This window comes from Schistocerca gregaria, chromosome X (assembly GCF_023897955.1).
Source record: "Schistocerca gregaria isolate iqSchGreg1 chromosome X, iqSchGreg1.2, whole genome shotgun sequence".
Taxonomy (NCBI): domain Eukaryota; kingdom Metazoa; phylum Arthropoda; class Insecta; order Orthoptera; family Acrididae; genus Schistocerca; species Schistocerca gregaria.
The window spans coordinates 174,794,966-174,815,563 of NC_064931.1; the positions used below are offsets into that span (position 1 = coordinate 174,794,966).

Consider the following 20,598-nt stretch of genomic DNA (forward strand, 5'->3'; position numbering starts at 1 on the left):
AAATAAATTTTATTTATAGGAAGCTAGATAGCAAAGAACATTGTGGAATTTTTTAATGGTTTCATTTTTGTTGTTCTGTTAGTAAGAACATTTATTACAATTGTAACAGATGTAAGAGCTTGCACGATATCTGCACAATTAGGTTATCGACTGTCACTGTGTTCTGTTGTATAGAAATGCAAAGAGACAAATTTTCAAACTACAGCTATTAAAATACAAAATTTTTAATAATTTTATAATCTCATATATAATAGACAACTGTATAATTTAGTGTTTATGTATGTTTAGGTATGTGGATGGATAATCAGGGACCTCCTATGTATCCACCAAGAGGATTCGAAGGACCTCCTGGCGAGGGCCCACCGCCAGATGGATTCTTTCAGAGACCACCATTTGATGACATGGAGCGGCGGCAGTGGGAAGATGGGAGGCATGCACGGGGCCGTGGACAGGGTCCGAGAAGAGGTCCGGGAACACCTGGACCTGGATTTGCTCCTCATGCAGGAAACCGTAGACGTGAGGAGGAGTCACCACTACTTCAGAGTCCAGCAAAACGTGCAAAAGCTGAGGATTTGCCATCCGCAGAAAAATGTAAGGAGGAGAAGGTATTTAGAAAATCGGAAAGGGATCGTAATAGGCGGTCCCGGTGGAGTAGTGCTTCTCCTAAAGAAGACAAGTTTGAGGAAGTTAGTGTGGAAAATAATAGTGACACTACGTTTAAAAGGTCAGGGGCAGTAGATGAAACATCACTGTGTTCTACAAAATCTGAAGAGCACTGTGAACAGAAAGAAAGTGTTAATTCTGAGAAATGTGTGACTTCAGAGCCTGCAACAGATCTAGACTGTGGGGAAAACACTCCTTGTCCAAGTAACAATCAGTCGGACCACCAAAAGCAAGTCATGGATAATGAATCACATGTAAGTTCCCAGGGTGAACCAGGAAATGATCAAGAGTCATCTGCTGCAGTGGATTTTGATAATACCACAGAAGTGAGTTTTTCTGGTGCCAGAGAAAAGAATTTTGGTGACACGTCCAAAGTGTTTCTCAGCACAGAACTGTCTCATACAGATACAACCGAAGTCAATTTCCCTGACGGAATTGAAATGATTCACACCAATGAAGTGATTCATACTGACACCAGTCAGATGAATTCTCCTGTCACCTCTGAACTAGTTCATTCTGACACCACTAAAGTGACTCACACTACTGAAGTGGTATGTACCAACACCACTGAGGTGCTTCATACTGACACAACTGAGGTAGTTCGTACCGACACCGTTAAGTTGGTTCATACTGAGACCACTGAGGCATATCACAGAGACACCACCGATACATTTCGTACAGATGCCACTGGGGAATTTCATGAAGACACAAATGAGGCATTTTGTGAAGACACAAATGAGGCATTTTGTGAAGACACCAATGGGGCGTTTCGTGAAGACACCAATGGGGCATTTCGTGAAGACACCAATGGGGCGTTTCATGAAGACACCAATGGGGCATTTCACGAAGACACCAGTGAGGCATTTCATGAGGACACCAATGGGACGTTTCATGAGGACACCAATGGGGCGTTTCATGAAGACACCAATGGGGCGTTTCATGAAGACACCAATGGGGCGTTTCATGAAGACACCAATGGGGCGTTTCCTGAAGACACCAATGGGGCGTTTCATGAAGACATCAGTGGGGCATTTTGTGAAGAAACTAATGGGGCCTTTCATGAAGATCCAAATGAGGCTTTTCCTGCAGACTCTACTGGTGCATTTCATCCAGACTCTACTGAAGGGTTTCATGCTGATTCTACTGATGAGTTTCATGCTGATTCTACTGACGCATTTCATGCAGACTCCACTGAGGCGTTTCAGACAGATGCCACTGATGTATTTCAGACAGACACCACTGAGCCGTATCAGTCAGATGCCACTGATGTGTTTAATACAGACACTACTGATGTGTTTAATACAGACACTGCTGATGTGTTTAGTACAGACACCAATGAAGTGTTTCAGTCAGAATCTGCTGATGTGTTTCGTACTGAGGCCACAGAGGTATCTCAAACTCCAAGCACTCAACTATCTGATAATGACACCACTCAAGTGTCTGATGCTGATGTCACTCAAGCGTCTCATAGTGATGAAACATCAGCATAATAAGCTACATATTTACAAATATTTTGATACATTTCTCTTATCCCGCAAATTTTTTTGAAACACTCTTATTTTCAGATATTCCTCTTCCTCAACTACTAAATGTGAATGATGTTTTAGTCTCAAGACTAATTCACAGAAACATGGGGAATGAAAACTGATAAGTGTTTAACTGAAGGAATAATGCACAGGTAGTCTCCGACTTACTGATGCCCAATCATTCAGTATTTTTAAGAATCAGATTACTGTAAATTGGGTTATAGGTCACTCCTTATTGCTTACTTTTGTTAGTTATTGTCTTATGTTAACAATGTCTCTTTTTTGGTCACCAATCACAAGGTTGATTCTTGTCACTTATCAGCTATTCACTTCATTTCTGTATAACTGTTGCACCTCATGTCATTAATGATTTGCCTTTTGCACTCATATCTAAACCTGCCTGTGAGATTCTTTCCCCCTTCTGTTCCTTCAACTATGGTTTTTAGAAACAAAAAATTTTGTAATGTGTGCCAACCATCCTATTTCTCTGTTTCATTATGCTCTTTAGTATATTTTTTTCCTGTTAACTCATTGCAATATGTTCCATTTTATAAAAATAATTCTTTATCTTTGAAGAAAGGAAATGTAATGCATTTGCTTAGTCTCTGTTTCTGTTGCCTCCAAAATAGAAATCTCAATCTTGTCATCCTATGAATGTAGGTGTTTTGCTGTATCAGTCACAGATTTTGAAAGGTATTACGCATTTCAATAACGGTCCACATTGTCAGGAGTCCTTACAGCTAGTTGCATTTACATGATAGTTCTCTGTATTTAAATTCAATTAATTTCATCAAAAAGTTGGTGCTGTTCACTGGGAGCACGTCCTGTAAATGCGTATCTTCTTTTAAACAACCCTCTCTAACAAAAGAATACAATGCTTGCATGTAAACTTTTGTGGCTCAATGGCAAAGCATGTTAATAATCTCATGTTTACATTCTCATGTCACTTTTTCAGAAATGTTTCAAGTGAAATAAGTCAATTCCATGTTCAAAAAATAAGTAGGACACGTGCAGATCCAATTTATTTTTATTTATTTTTTTCACTAGAAAACAATTGTGAATGCTCTAATTGTCAATCTTTTCTTAAGGACTGCAGTGTGACATTTTTTGTAAAAAGGAATCAAATACAACGTGATATAAGCACAAGAAGGTAAACACCCAGTGTCATTCAAAAATTTATTATGTTGCTCCTAATATATAACAGTGAACAGTTGTGTTCTTGTTCAGCTGTAATTTCATTTTCCCCAGTCATCATAACTCATTGTGCCCTTTCCCCTTTCAGCTCTTTTTTTCCTTGAAGATTTCAACTTAGAGCATAAAATGTCTTTTTTTCTGACATAATGACGTAAAGCTTGCACTTTTTCTTCAGATCTACAAATTATACCTAGGAACCCATAATTTCATACGTATTTCAGTTACAGTATTTCAACAGATATTTTGATTAGATATATGTTGTCACATTTTATCATAGCTTAGGCCTGTATTAGGTTGAAGACTTCCTGTGCAGTTAAATGTGTGAGCACCCCATGGTGTTTGTGTGACACACATTTGTTATATCTGTGTTTTTCTTGTGTAATGTAAAGGAGTACTTGCTAAGGAGATTGGACAAATATTTTAAAATATCGTGTACTAATAATTTTTGTATGTTTTGCTAATTTGTTGCTCCTTTAATAGTGTTTCTGTGTTGAAATGTGCACGTCCATCTTGTTTTGATTGATGAATGTAATGGTGAACTACTATTAATTTACCATATTTGCAGTTAAAATTAATTACGTTGTTAAGTCTTATGATAGAATTATAAGTACAAGGTGCACGAAAATTGCCATCCTTAAAAGACTGTTTTTGGGCATGCAAGTGAACACAGGACAATTTTTGAATAAAGACAAAGAAATTTTTATCTGTGATATATACAAGCAACTCTTGTGGAGTTAGTTATTTTTTAGAATAACCACATTGGTTTATGATCAAGTTTTTATTCATAGTGTTTTATGAAAATGTTGTTTTATTAAAAGTTTTCATTTCCAAACTGTTCTGAGTAGTTACAAAATGGCTGGTTTTCAACGTGCTTTCTTTCCATATAGCATCTGAGAATCTGAACTATTTTTATTATTGACACAATGTGTTCCCTCAATAGAAAGACAAAATGTTGGGAGTGATATGTTATATAAATAATAAACCTCATTCATTTCCCTCCCTTTGTTCATCCAGAAGCTTTTTCCTTATTTAAAAGTTTTTAATGTCATCATTAGTTGGGACCCTTTCTTTTAATTGTTCAGTTGACATTATAAATTTCACTGTCGTGTAGGTCAGGCTTCCTAATTCATGTCAGTGTTCGGGAATGTATAATGAAAACAATGAGTACAATATTTACAAATCTATTTGTACATACCCATTTTCCTAATTCATTACAAGTTATGATGTTATGTATCAATTTTGCAATAAAGCCAGCAGCATTTTCTGCAAAAGTCAGGCTGTGTAAATAATTCTGTGTGTGCTAGGAGTGTTATTTTAAAAAGTGAGAGTGGTCCATAAAGTGTAACAAATGAAGTAGAATAACCATACAGAAAACATCTCTTTATTTTTGTAATAATTTCTCATCTCTGCTTTCTACTGAACACCAAACAAGACATGCAGTGTTGTGCAAGCACTTGGGAATGCTCTTGCTTTTCTTCTTATTCCATTATTGGGAACTTCAATGACATTACAAACCTTGAATTTCTCTTTCACTGTGCTGAAATTCACTTACAAGTGACTGAAAGACTTCGCAAATTTCACAGTTGTATATGGCTGTGGTGATGTATCTACTGTAGCTTAAAAATTACATTTTCATGCAATGTCGCCCAAAACAGTTTCCATTCAGTTGTAAATCATATCTACATATGTATGAAATTTTGCTTTACTTTTCATAGCTGGTAAAGTGGTGAAGTCTTGGTATAACATTGGACTCGTATTAATCATTGCCTTAGTTAATGCATACATAAAAACAGCAACTGAAAAAGAGAAACAGAGTGCCAATAAGTAGTATGATACCCATTTATCTTCAGAAAAAGCCGGAGACAGAGTTAGCTGTAAAATGTGACGTGTAGTTCAGTGCTTTGTCATCTGTGATCAGCTATACTCTAGTGTTACTGTAACACATGAAAAACCTGTGTATCATCTGCAAAAGTCTTCTGTTCTTACATCTCTCCATGAAGACAAAATCATTTCTGAACTACAACTAATGGCGTGTACTAGATCATTAATATACTTGTCCGCTATTTTACTGCCCCTATCCTCAGCTCTTGGAAATGATGATGATGATGATACATATAGAAAGTTTTTTTGTGCTCAATCCTCATTTCATTTTACCTGGTTGTTTCTTTTCGAAATATTGGTTGCAACAGTAGAAAATGTTCGCCACAATCCTAATTCAGCTTAACATTAGTAATATGCACACTATATTTCTTTTAATTTTTTAGATGACACTATCATGTGCTCTAGTATTCTAGTCTCTTGGGTGGAATGAGAGTTCTGATATTTTACATTAAATAGCTTTTACTAGGTGTAATTCTAGGACATATTCTGATAAAAAATAACTTCATGATCTTCACAGTATCATATTTACACAACTTCAGATAAAAATCCAATGTTTTTGTGCCTTTCTATTTGTTCTTAGCCTAAAAAACTGTTTTATTTTGACCACCATCTGCAACCCAGAATTTCTTTGTTTTAGGTAAATGGTGATGGTAGGAGAAAGGGGGTGGATATACACTTCATTTCTGAATGTACACCCATTGCTGGGTACTTTTTTTGTGTTCCAGTTTTATACATATCATCTTTTTATTTTCCACTAGTTGGAAATGCACAAGTGATCTGTTTCAAGAACTATAGCTTGACCATTGACACTCTTATGTTACTGCCAATCTTGACAACACTGCTTGGTGATGGCACTTCTCTTAGGATAGTTAAAAATTTAGGGCATTACAAAATATTTATTTTGATACTGAATATAAAAGGTTCAAAAAAAATAAAGCAGTTGTTTGAGTGCACTAGAGATAGACTTGTACCAAAAACATTGTTTTACTGAAGTTGCAGGCGAATGATAAGCATCTGTGTGATTGGATTTTCAATTTAGTTATTGGTTAAGTGAAACAAGTAGCTCTCAATTATTGTCTATCAGCCCATAACATTTGCTACACTCAGTTGATCAGAATAAGAATGGACAAAATCAGATAAACAGAGGAAGAAATACGTATGTATAAACATTATCTGCAGCAAGTGGGCAATAGTGCATTTCTTATTTATCAATATTATGTGTGCTGTACATTGTGCTTATTGGGATTTTGTGCAATAGCACAAATTTATCTGATGAAGTGACATGTTTTTATGAGTAGAAACTCTCTCTCTCTCTCTCTCTCTCTCTCTCTCTCTCTCTCTCTCTCTCTCTCTCTCTCTCTCTCTCTCCCTCCCTCCCCCCCTCCCCCTCCCTCCCTTCTCCCCCTCCCCTCCCCTCCTTTCACTCCCTCCCTCCGTTCCTCCCACCCTCTCCCTCTGCCCCCCTTTCCCTTTCTGTCTCCCCACCCATCACCCTCCCCCAATCAACCTCCCCCCCTATCCCCCTCATCTCTGACAGGGTCAGTGTTTTTGGCTGTCTGTCAGCATGTAACAACCCCATCTTTCTGAAGTATAATTTATTTTTGCAGCACATTTTCCATGTTTTCCACTTCATTTCGGTACCCTGCAGGTTTGGTTTTAGTTCATTCATGTAAATATTTGTCTGTTGTGGGTTTCTGTACTATATCGACCCAATCCCAAGGTATTTGTTGGATTCAGTTTGAGAGAGAATCCATTGCAGTTCAAGTGCACAGTTTTTCTATAGTTGGTTTTTTTTTCCAGTTATAACTTTGTAAGCTAAATGTGTATGATAGAAGGGAAAGTTTGCAACGTATTAAACATATTGGTGTAATTGATTTGTTATTGATATTAGTACTGATAAGTCCACAAGACTTTTCTTTTTGTCAGTACCACAGTGCACATTTTGCTGAAATTGCTGCTGGCTTTATAGAAATGTCTATCTGTGTACACAATTAGTTTAAGTGACATGTAATAATAGTGTGCATGGGAGTGAGATGAATGAGGTTTCAACAGGCAAATGCTGAAGTGACTAAAATATGCTGTTGAACTGTAAGAAGGTTTATGAGGTGAGAGACTGAAGATTTCTAGATACTGTGTTTTGCCTTTGTGAGATGACGTTGACTCATATTACTAATGTTAACTACATGGAACCTAACATGGATAATATATTATGAGCAAAATTGTGAAAATATACTTCAGGTGCATCTTTACGATCAGGACACCTGCTCTACATCTATGTTCATAAAATACATCAGTTTTTCTGATGAATTATGCGATTCTTAGATGCTGATCTATATCTTTTTGATTATTGTAAAGAAAATAAAACTAATGACCTGCTTCTCAATCAGAAAATAAATATTTCTTTCATTTAAAAGTAGCTTCATTAAATAAATTGCTTTTAAATTAATTAATTTTAATTTGTTTATGTTCTAACTTCCAACTATTTCTTATAGTACTCAATCAGGTCATACATTGGCAAGTTAACGTACTATGCTGTGCTTCAGAAAATTAAGCAAAACAAACCATTAATAGTACTTTTTGAAAGTCATGAAATTAAGAATATTTGAATAAGGATATTGGAGGACCACAAACTGAATGCCAGAAATTTTACAGGCATTTTTGTTGCCATTACTTCACACCTAAAGAATGGTAACCATCTGATACCACCTTCATTTTGTGTATTCAGAATAAATCAGTCATGCATGTATACTTGTTAGGAAAAAATGTTTTACTTCATTTGCTGGCCTGTTGAACCTCAACTCACCCATACGGGTAATATAAAAGATATTCCATAACACACCATAGACAGCAGGAGAATGTGAACTTTCTACTCATATTCTAACGCAGACATAAATAAAATGATTTGCCAAATGGACACAAAAGAGCCTTAATCGCAATGAATAACTTCACCTAGAATGTATTTTTTCTCAGCTGCATCTGACAGTCTTTGTGAAGAAGAGCATTAATTCTCCATCCTGAATTATTAGTTCTGTCATTCATTAACTGCTGAATGAGTTTTCATTATTAAAAATTTTTCAGTGACTGCATACTTTTTGCACTCATTGGATCATCTGAAGCAATTCATTTTTATATTCCAACATAGTTAATCAAGAAACAGCTTTTTGGACAACTGTGTGCTCAATATTATGTTGAGGCAGTATAAATCGAATAAACAAAACAATACCACAGTTTATAATTGAGAATCTACTGCATTTTTTCAATGTGTTAGAAGTTTATAGTTGCTGTGTCACTGTGTGTATCATCTCATTGATTCTTTTTGGCAGAGAATGTGATTGTGTACACTCCTCTGAATAGCTTAAATCTGAAAGTAAAAAGTCTCCCCAGTGAATAGGTAATTAGTGGCTCTCTGGTTTAAATTCTGCTCAGTTCTGAAATACGTAATCTTCAGAAAAGAAATGGGACCCAGAAAAATGTTAAATGCAATTTAAAACATGATTTAGCACAGTGTGCATAATTTTAACTGTATTTAGTGGATAATGATAAAGACCAATTCATATCAAATATACCATTGTAAGTAATAGACTTACTGCGACTATAAAATCTGAAGTTTTCGTGACATAATAGGTAGTGTAATAGCAGGCATTGTTCGTCGTTTGCTGTACAGGAGTTTGCCAATTTCCATGATGTACATTTAAACCAATCACAGTGTGTTTTTCTGTGTCCTTACAAATGCAGCTACATAGTTTTTGCAACTTTGTTGGTTGATAAGTACATAATTGCCAGATGCAGAGCAATCTGTTGTCAAATCTTAAGTTGAATAACCAGCCATCATTTAGCTATCTCCTGAGTTGCATAAGTAACTTCAAAGGTAGGTGTTCCTGTGTTCACGTCTGCATCACCTGACATCGAGGAGGGGGATCTCGTGCTTGCACTCAAATTGAGTGACAAGTGCAAGGTACTGTGGCACTTTAATTTTCATTTATGGATGGGGTGCAGAATTTTGTTTAGGAAGTGCCCTTGTTAAAATTGTTTAGTAATAACTCTGTAATTGATGAAAACTAATAATTAATATCAGTCTGTATGATTGTATGACTTACATGCATGAGCATTATGCAGAGTATACATGTATGTATAAAAATGTGCACACAGTTTGACATGTCTGTGAATTTGAACTAGAAGGGAAAAAAATTGTGCACTATCTGTGATGCAGCACCCTAAGTTGTAAGAAGATTGTTAGTTCCTTTTTAATGTACAGTTTTGCATGAGAAATGTACTTTTGTTTATTCATTTGGTTTGATTTTCTTAAAAATATCATGAAGGTAGCGCTGCACTATATATATGGCTTTCGTATGTTAGTATTTTGCAGATGAATTTCTGTATTAATCTTCCATTTTATAGTTTCATAAGTATGATGCAGCATGGCTACATATATTTATTTCATATCAGCTCTTTGCAAAAATATTCTTGTTAAATAAGTCACCTGTTCATATTGTACCTTTTTTTAGATTTTTTTCTTCAACCTACAGCACCAGAAAAAGTCGTCTCATTGGTTTGCTTCAGTTGAGCTTACCAATCTTGGTATTGTAATGTGTGATCACAAATTGAGATTCTCATGAAGAAAACAGTATAAAAGACACAGTCACAACAGTGATATATGGAGTGGATTTTTAATTGCTATTGTCAGAGCAATGTTCATATGACTGGTATGTGAACTGTATAAAAGGACTGTTGTGTGAGTTTTCTAATTTTTTGTTGCACTGTTTCATAATATTCAGTGGCGACAGACATTCAATAGCTGATGTAACGTGTTCTCAGTTCTGCATATCGTAGTGAAAAATGAGCAACATTTTTATTCTAAATTGACATATTTTTTGTAGGCTGTAATCCTACTAATCTATGGAAACATACACCGTAATTTGATGTACATATTTAATGTGTCAGGATGGTATGTATATTATGGAAGCTATTAAGAATATGAACAAGAAGCCGAGGTGCCTTTATTGTCAGTTCCATACTGCAGACAGCCTTATCTTCATGAAGTAAGGAATGCCATGATTAATAAAATGGAAAGTGGAAGCTGTCATGTAGCCTATTAAGTCTTTGTACAGGATTTTGTGATAAAAGTACAAACCCCATGTTATTGTATAAAAACAACAACAAAACTCAGATTTAGTAGCATACTACATTTTTCTCAAATTTCTGCTGAGGATCTTTAATCATAATCCCTTTCTGTACCAGTTGATGCATAGTAATTACAGGAAAGGATAGTGAGATTCATTTATATCCAAGCAAGACATCTGGTAACTTAAGCTTTGAAGTAGGTATAACTGAAATATGTGTACAGAAATCATATTTAGTATTAATCTTACATGAGAATGGATGACAATGCTTGAATTTTACAGTTGCCTTTCCTTATGAACTGCCTGCAGTTGAATGCTCATCCTGGCTTTCTCTTTTAGAACAGCTTGAGTTGGCAAACATATAACCAATCTCAATAGTATATTAAATTAAATAGTGCGTTTGTTAATAATTTATTGCAGATTATAGAGAGAGATGAAAAAGGTTTTATTTCAAATCAGGTTTTGTAAAATAATTGGTATTTAATATGGCTTCTCTCTCAGCATGCATGATTATCATCATCCTCTCCAGGAATACATACAAAACTTGTGATTTACAACTGATGTTTCAAACTGAAAGTACTGCATGTTTTGTGTAGTGTTGGAAGCTCTAGTGCAGTCTAAAAGTAAATTCCCTTCTGGATTAAAAGTTATGATCATCGTAAAAAAAAGGTTCTGGTAACACTGTGACAGATTTGTTTATTAATGTGCTATTATTATGAGGACAGTTTCCTATCAGCTGTGATTTTATATTATGGTTTAGAGTTCAAAATAATGAGCCCTTTAATACATTTTTAAAAATTTTCCTAGTCACTTTGAAACTTACTGCTGTGTTTACTTGAGTGATGTCACGGTTAGTGTTTTTATTGATGAATGGGATACATAATGTCAAGATTAGGTTTGTTTAAGTCACAGAGAAAGTCATTAACAAGTTCGTGATATAATCTGCTGAAATTAGTTTTATCTGTTTCTAAACAGTTCAAGCAGGATATGTCCAGTTTTTATGAGTGAAGTCATGAGTGCTGTGTAACTTATATTATAAATATTTGCAGAGTTCAGTTTATTTTGGGCACGTGTGTGTCATGATTTTTTTCCCCAAGGTGGCAGTATGGCTAACCAGTGCTTACCTTTGTGAGACAAAATTCAAATACTTCCAGTAAACACAATGAAGATAGGAAAAACTGTTCTCAGCTTTAAGAACTGTTAGTTCCTTCTTCAGAGAGTAGTGATAGTTACATTTTGGAAAGTTGGGAAAGGGGGAGAAATCCCCTTCTCCTTGCATTGAATGGGTTCTTCTCATCGTGGAGTCTGGTTGACATACACCTTCTACCCAGTCTAACCTAACCCATCCCTCTATTCTCCATGAAATACCTGACAGTTCTGAAAGGTAGGAATAATTTTTTTTTCTACTTCTATTGCGTCTATTGGCAGTATTGGTACTAGAATTTCACCTCCAGAATGTAAATATTGGCCAGTCATACTGTCATCTTGTAATTTTTCATGTTTCTCAGGTGAATTTTCCTTTTGATATTTGTGATTTTTTCCCCTAAATTCCCATGTGATTCATACTACTTTCCAATATATTCAGAGACAACTGACTGGTGTATACTAACAGAGAACACAAATTGCACATTTGTAAGTAACTGACAGCTGTGTATCAGAGCTGTATCAGATTTACAAAATACGTGATTCAGTGAAGAAATCATAAATTAATACATTAGATGCTATCATGTAAAATACCATATTGGCTAAAATTTGTGAAAGTATCATAACTTCTTGAAATTAGTTCTTATGCTAGAGCTTGCCATTATGGTCGTCTTCTCATGAGAAAATTCCAGTGTGAATAGAAAACATCATGACTGGTAGTTGTTTTTTAGGGTGTTAGCCAAATTGTAAACGTCATAAGTTCTGTATTAGTGTGTTATTGCAGTTTTTATGATTCTCATATTTTATAATGTTTGGCATGATCTTGCACTTCTCCCTACCTGGGCCATTCCACAGAAATGGAAAACTTCACACAGATAAAATTTTTTCATTTTGTAGCTTTATTTACAAGCAACTGGGTACTTTCCATGTCACAGTTCTCCTAAAGAGCTTATATTGTTTTTATATCATCCATGTTGGCTCATTCCTTACATTAAGAGAATTACACCATTTATAGCAAATGTCTTGGCAAACACTCTTTAAATTTTTTTAATGATTTTCAAGTTCCTTGCCACAAATTACAGTGGAAGTGTTTTTCCCTCAGTAATTGACTCCTAAAGTCATAATTCTTGTAAGAAACTGGGACTCTTAAATATTCATTAGTGTATTGTCCATCAGTTTTGTATCTGTACTGTAATATAGTTTGATTGCAAGTGTTCACTCTTATGAACCACTGGCCATCTGCATTCAGTCCAGCTGGGAGTATAATTCCACTTTAAAATTTTTTATATGAAAGTGGCATGAACAGTGTACTTCTCTAAAATCTTTCATCAGTTCATAAGTGTTTTTCTTGTAAACATCACCTAAACAATTGTCAAATATATTTTCCTAAATTTATTTGTAAACATGTCAAAATAATGATTTGGGTTGTGAATCCTAATGCTCCTTAACAAAATACTATGAAGTGTATATTATTTGCAGGATCTGTTTGCTATTTTGGCAGAGATCTTGATTGTAAATGGCAACTATATATCAATTTTGTTCTCCGTATATCCGATTTGGTCTAATACAATAACTTCTTTCAGTTTTTGACATGAACGTGTTTTTGTAGCCACTTCTCAACGCATTAAATTTACAGCAATGGATTTGTTTATTTAAATTTCATTCAACCTTTTGAGTACAACAAACTATTTCTATAATGCTACATTTCCAACTGAGAAGCCACATGAGGTCACTTCCCAATTTAAATTCACTTCTTATTTATCACTTTGGTGTATCAGGTTATTGCGGCAATGCAAATATCTGCTCAAATAGTGGGCATGACTTGCTTTGTAAAGCCATTAATTTCTATTGTAACTAAAGATAATTATCCAAACTTCCTTTCCCAGCTGTTATTTTGCTTGGCTTCAACACATTTTGTTATTATTGTCAGTATTACTTCTTCTTTCAGAATGAATGGTTACATATGGTTTGGTATTGGAAGCATCTTCGCTTGCCCACCATTGTACTATCACATGTGTGTTGCTCATAATATCTCTGCTCGTCATGCAGATGTCTAAAAGTGTCTAATGGTTTATCAATAATGCGGTTTCTAGCCTGAATTTTACATGGTATTGAATGATTGCTATAGGCTTATTTCATTTCCTATCTCAATAAGTAACATGGTGGGTTACAATTACTTCTCACTATTATTACCTTAGGGGTTGTTTCAGTATAATTGGATTCTTTTTTTGCAACATAAGTAGTGAATGATTTTTGGTTGTGGTTTTGCTGCAGTCTGAAAACTATTGAGAGGGTTTTTGCCACATGCCGATGTGTGCATGCACTAGTCCTCTGATCCATGCACGTGACAGCTACTGCTACACCTAAACCCCCCCCCCCCCCCCCCCAAATTTTCCCTCCTACACACACAGAGGTTAACATCATTTGTCATGAACCATTCATTATTTCTCCATCCATTGCGTGCGTGTGTGCGACATACCCTGCTGTGCTTGGACACTATTTAATGAGTTCATTACCAGATACTAGCTGAGGTTGTGGTGTGAAGTGCATGATTTGCTTTTAGATGCTACATATATAGTGGTAATACTAGATAGATTATAAATACAAATGATGAACTTAACTTTCACAAACTTAATTTGTGTTTCTACACCCTTGATTTTTGAGCAGGACACCTAATTTTATTGGGAACTGTACGCAGCTCATCAAAAAATTACTCACTTCTTCATTTTCTTCCCTTTAACATACCATTTTTGGGAGAACAACAATTTCTAAGCAGTTAGTAGCTGTTGACCTTCAGTCTGTATAGTAGTATGAAAATACCATTGAAACAAGTTAAATTTCTAGTCTGTTGTGGCAAAAATATTTATAGCAGAGTAACGTGGTGAGAATGAATCCATCCTTTGAAGCCCGAAAGAGGCTAGAATTACAAGGAATTTACAATGACATTTATGTTATTTTATAAAAATAAAAACAAAAAAATTACATCCCATCAATGGAAGTGCCCACAAAAAGCAATAACTAGTGTAATATTGCTTATGAATATCCGAAAGTACCAAGCGGAGATGAACTGTGTACTTTCTGTTATCAGGCACAGTTGTTCCATTTGGGGTAAACTTCAAAATTCAAATTAATGCTTCAGTTTGTAAATACAGCTACAGATACAATATTTAAGTAAGTGTGAGAAATTTTGCGTTTTATAAAATAATGGTTTTACTGTCATCAATTTTTTAAGCCATTTGTTTAGCTTGTCACACTCAAACATTGTAATCACTATTATGAATCCCAATAGAAGTGTGCTGGATGGGGGAAGGATTAGAGGATACAGTGTATATTTAGTTATTCACAAAGTTTTCTGTGAATTTATGTGTCATTGTATTTTGGATAAAATTGTTGCACATTTTCTTTTCAACGTACTGTTAAAGAAATGTATTTGTATTTGTCTCATGGAGATCACTGCCAGTACTCGAATTTTTTGCGTGAATGTCAAAGAGCACTAGTCATAGTGCGGCAATTGAATTCCAACCGTGGTAAACCTTGAGAACGAGAACTGTTGTTTTGCATTGCATGTCATAAAGAACAAATTATTATACATGGAAAGATTAATGTGCACAAAATTTGTAATAGTGAGTTTTCTTCATGCGTGCCACATCTTTCAAACACATGTTAAATATGTAAATGTGTCTCATTGACTTTTGAAAGTTGCATTACGGGTTGTAATTATTTTAACCATGATTGTAGAGTGATCCTGGGTGAAAATTTTATTTGCAGCTATGATTTAGCTTTTTGAGTATGAGGTCTGCATGAGTTTTCAGTCAGAAGTATGCATATTGTTGGAATGGTCAGTTTGTGTCTGAAAATAATGCAACATATATGCCTTACAGGCGAAGTCGTTCGATTCTGATGCATAGAATTACACAGATGTGAACAAAAGTTTAATATAATTTTAAACATCTGATTACCTAATTTGTGAAGACAACTCAAGTTTGTAATTAGTGTTAAATGTTTCATAAGACGATTCTGTGCCTTAATAAAACACCAGATAAGCAAGAATTGTTGATGTCTAACATTTAAAAGGCAGTGTGAACACCATGGGGAGAGGGAATTACTAATAGTTGTAGCAAATATGTCTTTATTAAGAGAAAATATTTTTCTCTCGGGTTTTGCGAATGTGAATGTCTTGGTGGTTTGTGATGCCAGTATGATAATTTTCTGTTTTACTTCTATATCTCAGTTCACATACAGACCAACAAGCCTATCATAAACATATTCTAAATGAGCAGTGATGAATGATCCATCAGAAATTATGTATGGTAATGTCAGTCTGTGTCTCAGAATTGCAACGGAAGCAAATTGAAATGCCATTTGACTGAAGGTTGTATTTTCACTTTGGAGTCTCAAGGCATGTGCTGATACTGGGTTAAGACCATGTGATATCAGGAGCGATGAGTGAACAATGATCTAGGCTTCAGTTAGGTAGTATACCTGGCCAGTAAAGTAGTAAAGTGTTCACAGGGCCATTTTAAAATTCTATGTGTCTGTTGGTCAACTTTAATTCGGGTAATAATCTCTAAATTGAATGGAAAACATGGGTACAGTGTGTGCGGAGATTCAGGATAAATACCAGTTTGCTGTCAGCTGAGCTGCAGGTGTCCGTCAGGACCTGACAACCATTCATAAATAGTCTTCCATTATGTACAAATATAGTAACATTTTTGTTTAAAATCAAATGAGAGTTTTTAAATATTTTCTAGTTAGTCATTTGTGCCTTTGTCATTGTTCTTTGGGAGAAATATGGTATCAGAATGTAATTACAAATGCAGCAAAAATAATAATATTGCCACACAAAAGTTCATAACTTGCAATGAGAATTCTTGTTTGCTTTTAGAACTGTTGGCTTTTCTGAAATCATTTTTTTTAAGAGGGAAAATGAACTTGATGCAGTTGAGATTTCAATGAAATAATAAACACTCTTGAAGGACAAATTCCACCCTCACTGGGAAGGTCATGAGTGTTGTCAGAATCAGTAGCAATGAAATCAATAGTAATAGTTGTGGTGCCTCAATGAAACAAAAGTGATGAATCAGTCAACATTATTTTCTTTTCTCAAATGGTGGAACCTGTTGCTTAGTAATTAGCAAATACCTTCTAATATTTGAACATTTGTATGTATTGTGAAACAATGATTCACCTCTGAGACTACTGACTTCCTACTGCTAAACAACAAAGTTGTAGATAATTAGTATACATTGCTGTGTGTAATGGCTAGAATAATCTTGAAACATTTTTGGGGGTGTACCAAATTTGCAATAAATTTAGTGCAGTTACAGGGATTAACAGAGACTGATGACGTTGCATGCTTCTGACAGGTGCTCCAATTTAGGTCCTGTAAAACGTTTATCCCTTAGAATGAAGCAATGGTTATGAATTAAGGAAGAGATATAATCCAGTAATTGTTTTCAAACCTAATGTCTTTGTATTTAACATTAAACAAGACTAAAAGTGATTATTCAAATTTGTAATTGACAGAATTACAGCCAGTATATGAATGCATGTATGCAAGTCAATAATTATCCAGTCTGGTTCCTTAGTCAGCTTTGCTATTATTCTGGTAGACGTTAAATGATTAGTATGCTGCAGACAGTATACTGATAGTGAAGATGAGACAAATGTGTGTGTTGAGGTAAAAATCTTTTGAATAAATTTATCCCTAATTATATGTTGTTTTTATGGGATCATTACATTATTAACAGATTTTTAGGGCAATTATTTAATTTTTATTGTAAGTTAGTGATTTCTTTTCAATGCGGAATGGTGCAGCACTACTTGCTGTGCAAAATTTTCTCACACCAAGAATGGTTTCATCTGATCACTGGATTAATTACACTTGAAAGAAAGGAGTCCCAATAACTGCTATTGGAGCTGATGTAGGGAAATAGTCTTTATGATAAGGAAAGAGGCAGATGTAGTGAGAGTTATTTCTTTTACTTGAATTAATATTTAGAAAAAAAAATCATTTTAATGTTTTTCCTTTGTGAAAGAACCTGGCAACACTTGTGAACTTGTCAGCATCTGATGATTAATTAATGAAAACCTACTGTTTTCACACAACAGAGCATGTTGTAAAGAGTTGTGAATTGATTAAGAAATATAATTTATTTTATCTGGGAGTAGACAAACACACTTGAAAAACTTTGTTTATGAGGAGAAACAGGAAGGTAAGTGTAGTATGTAGTTATGCATCAGTGCTGAAGTTTACGTGGTATGACTTAACTGTAAGTTTTTGAAAATGTAATTTTTATTTCAATATAAATTGTCAAAAAGTGCCTATACAGGAGCAACACCAAATTGTCGTCTGAATTACTGACCAATTTTCAGTATATGAGTTAATAGTCATTAATAAGGGAGTTCTGTGGTGCAATTATAAAACTAACAAATGCATAGTCCTATATGAAATGTGGAGTTTTAGGTCATATTTCACTTTTTAAAAAAATCTGTTTTGTATGAATAAATGTGCAAATGAAGAAACTGATTCCTTTATTGACAGTGCATATGTTTACAGCAGTGTGAACTGTGTGTTTGCTGCTGCTTGTAGTTTCAAGTGATAATATGTCAGTTGAGTGCTTGATTGCGATGTGGGCTAGAGCAAATCAGTGGATTAAAATGCACATCATCTGTTTACTGATACGTAACAGGTACTTCAATTATTCATTTTTAAAAATTTCGTTTTGTAAAAAGAACAATCAAATAAAATTATTGTATTGATAATTGTAGATTATATGTGTGATGGTTATAATACTTATTAAATGATGTGTAGCACATAAATAATACAAGAGTACTTATGAATATTATACTTGAAATTTTAAGATACGTTGTTGAAATATAGATCAGCATAAGTAGAACATTTGTATTTTATAAGCATTGTGTATAATTCGGGAAACCTTCTCAACTTCTCAGCTGGCTGAGACACTGAGAAGATTTTCGGAATTATATTTGCCCATCAGATTAAAAGAAAGAGTGTATGATAGTAGGTATTCAAGCACCATAGCTTCAATTTTGATAGTGACATACAAGCTTCTTAAGAGTAGCAGCTACAAATAGCTGATATTCATAAATTTAAGTATAATTAAGAGGACCAAATGTCAGTCCATGCATAATTAATATGAAAGAGTATACCTCACAAAATTGTAATAACTGATATAAATAAATACAATTTTAGAATAAGATACCATGTAATTCTAAATATATGCATATCGCTTAGCAGTAATTTTGACTATTACTGAAAGCTTTACTTTGGTAATGTATAGTTACATAGCAGCATACTGAATGCAGTTTTCAAAATACTTGTCATTAGACATTTGAGTCAAAAGTTTATTAGATTTGATATTATTTGATAGGACTTTGGTTTTCCACTAATGATAAAGCAGTTCATGTACAGTATGACGAAATTAATAAAGTGTTGTGATGTAATATCTTTTCTATGCATTTTTTTTAACAATAGTGGTGAAAATTTTATTTCAAAATCTCTGTTAACTTGGTTTTGAAAGTTTGCATTCACTGTGCGCAAAGCTGTTACTTATTGTTCTTTTTTTGTCAGAAATGAGGTATTTTCTTGCATGATATAGATTTTATAAGAAACTAGTGTACATTGCTTCAGATAGTCTTCATTAATTTTTTTCTTTCTAAGTGCAGGGCTCTGCATGTATTAAAATGTAATTAAAGTGAAATATAAAAAATCTGTGTTTACTTCTCGTGTAATTTAACTAACTATAATTTATTAAATAATACAGGATGTCCCACTCAAACTTCCCTGATTTCAAAGACCCAGAAAAAAAAAAAACCACACACACACACACACACACACTGGATACGGCAATGAAAAATGCACCACATTGTAGAGCATCTCAAAGAATTTATTTATTTATCATCAGTACACCTCTACCCGTGAACCATTTGTAGCACAAAGAATATCGAGTCTATATGCAATTTCTTGCCAAGTTCTTTGTAACATTTCCTCTGTTATTGTAGCAATCGCATTAGTGATATGATGTTGCAACGTAGGAATATCATCCACTTTGGTCGCATACACACGGTCCTTCACGAATCCCCACATGAAGAAAACAAGCGATATAATGTTGGGTGAATGTGGTGGCCAGGCAACGGGTCCCCTGCATCTGATTCAACAATTGGGAAATTTCCTATTCAGGAATTTGCGAACAGCTGTTGACCAATGTAGCGGAGCCCCAACTTGCTGAAAAATGATGTTGGGTTGCAAGTCATGAATCTGAGGGTACATAAAACTGCTCCAACATGTCCAGATACACTGACCCATTCACTGTTTGTCCCGTGAAGAAGAACGGTCCAACAATCCTTTCGTGCATCAGCCCGCACCAGACGTTTAGTTTAGGGCTATCAAGAACATGTTCAATGACAAAATGCAGATTTTGCCAACCCCAAATCCAAACATTATGCCTATTAACCCTTCCTGATAGATGAAAGGTTGTCTCATCTGAGAATAAACATCGTTCCAGGAAGTTGGCATCAATATCAATACGCTGCAGCGTATCCGCAGCAAGTTGTTGTTGGTGGCATGGTTTGTCATCAGAGGTCGCAGAATTTGCACTTTGTAAGTGTACATACAAAGACGCTGGTGAACCACACGGTGCAATGTTGATCAAGGTCCATCAAGTTGCCTAGATGCATGACAAATTGACTTATGTGAGCTTCTCAGAAATGTTTGTCTGATGTCCTCCATTGTCTCTTCTGAAACTCCGTAACATGCACTGCCAGAATGTTTCAGAATGCTTCCTGTTGCCAGTAAATTCCTATACCATTCCTTAATTGTTTTCACATAAGGTGGATTATATTCATACACATGACGATAATTTCTTTGCACAGCAATCGGCGATTTTGTTTCTGCAAACCACACAACTGCTGGCGCGCACTGTTGTGGAGTCGCCATTTTCAGTTCATGCGACCATGCTGCACTCTGCCGATGATACTTGGCCCTTCTGATGTGTGAATATAAATTCTTTGAGATGCTCTACAATGTGGTGTATTTTCATTGTCTTATC

At 34.9% G+C, this 20,598-nt stretch overlaps 1 protein-coding gene across 9 annotated transcripts in view; it reads left to right on the top strand.

The window, feature by feature from the left end:
• The window catches only part of LOC126299535 (SR-related and CTD-associated factor 4), a 197,143-nt gene extending 177,873 nt beyond the window's left edge, over window positions 1-19,270 (top strand). For all 9 annotated transcript variants that reach the window (XM_049991518.1, XM_049991519.1, XM_049991516.1 and 6 more), the window contains exon 21: window positions 289-19,270. In XM_049991518.1, the coding sequence (XP_049847475.1) occupies window positions 289-2,153 (1,865 nt within the window). In that variant the 3' untranslated portion in view covers window positions 2,154-19,270. The remainder of the gene's footprint in view (window positions 1-288) is intronic.
• Window positions 19,271-20,598: the final 1,328 nt, after the last annotated feature.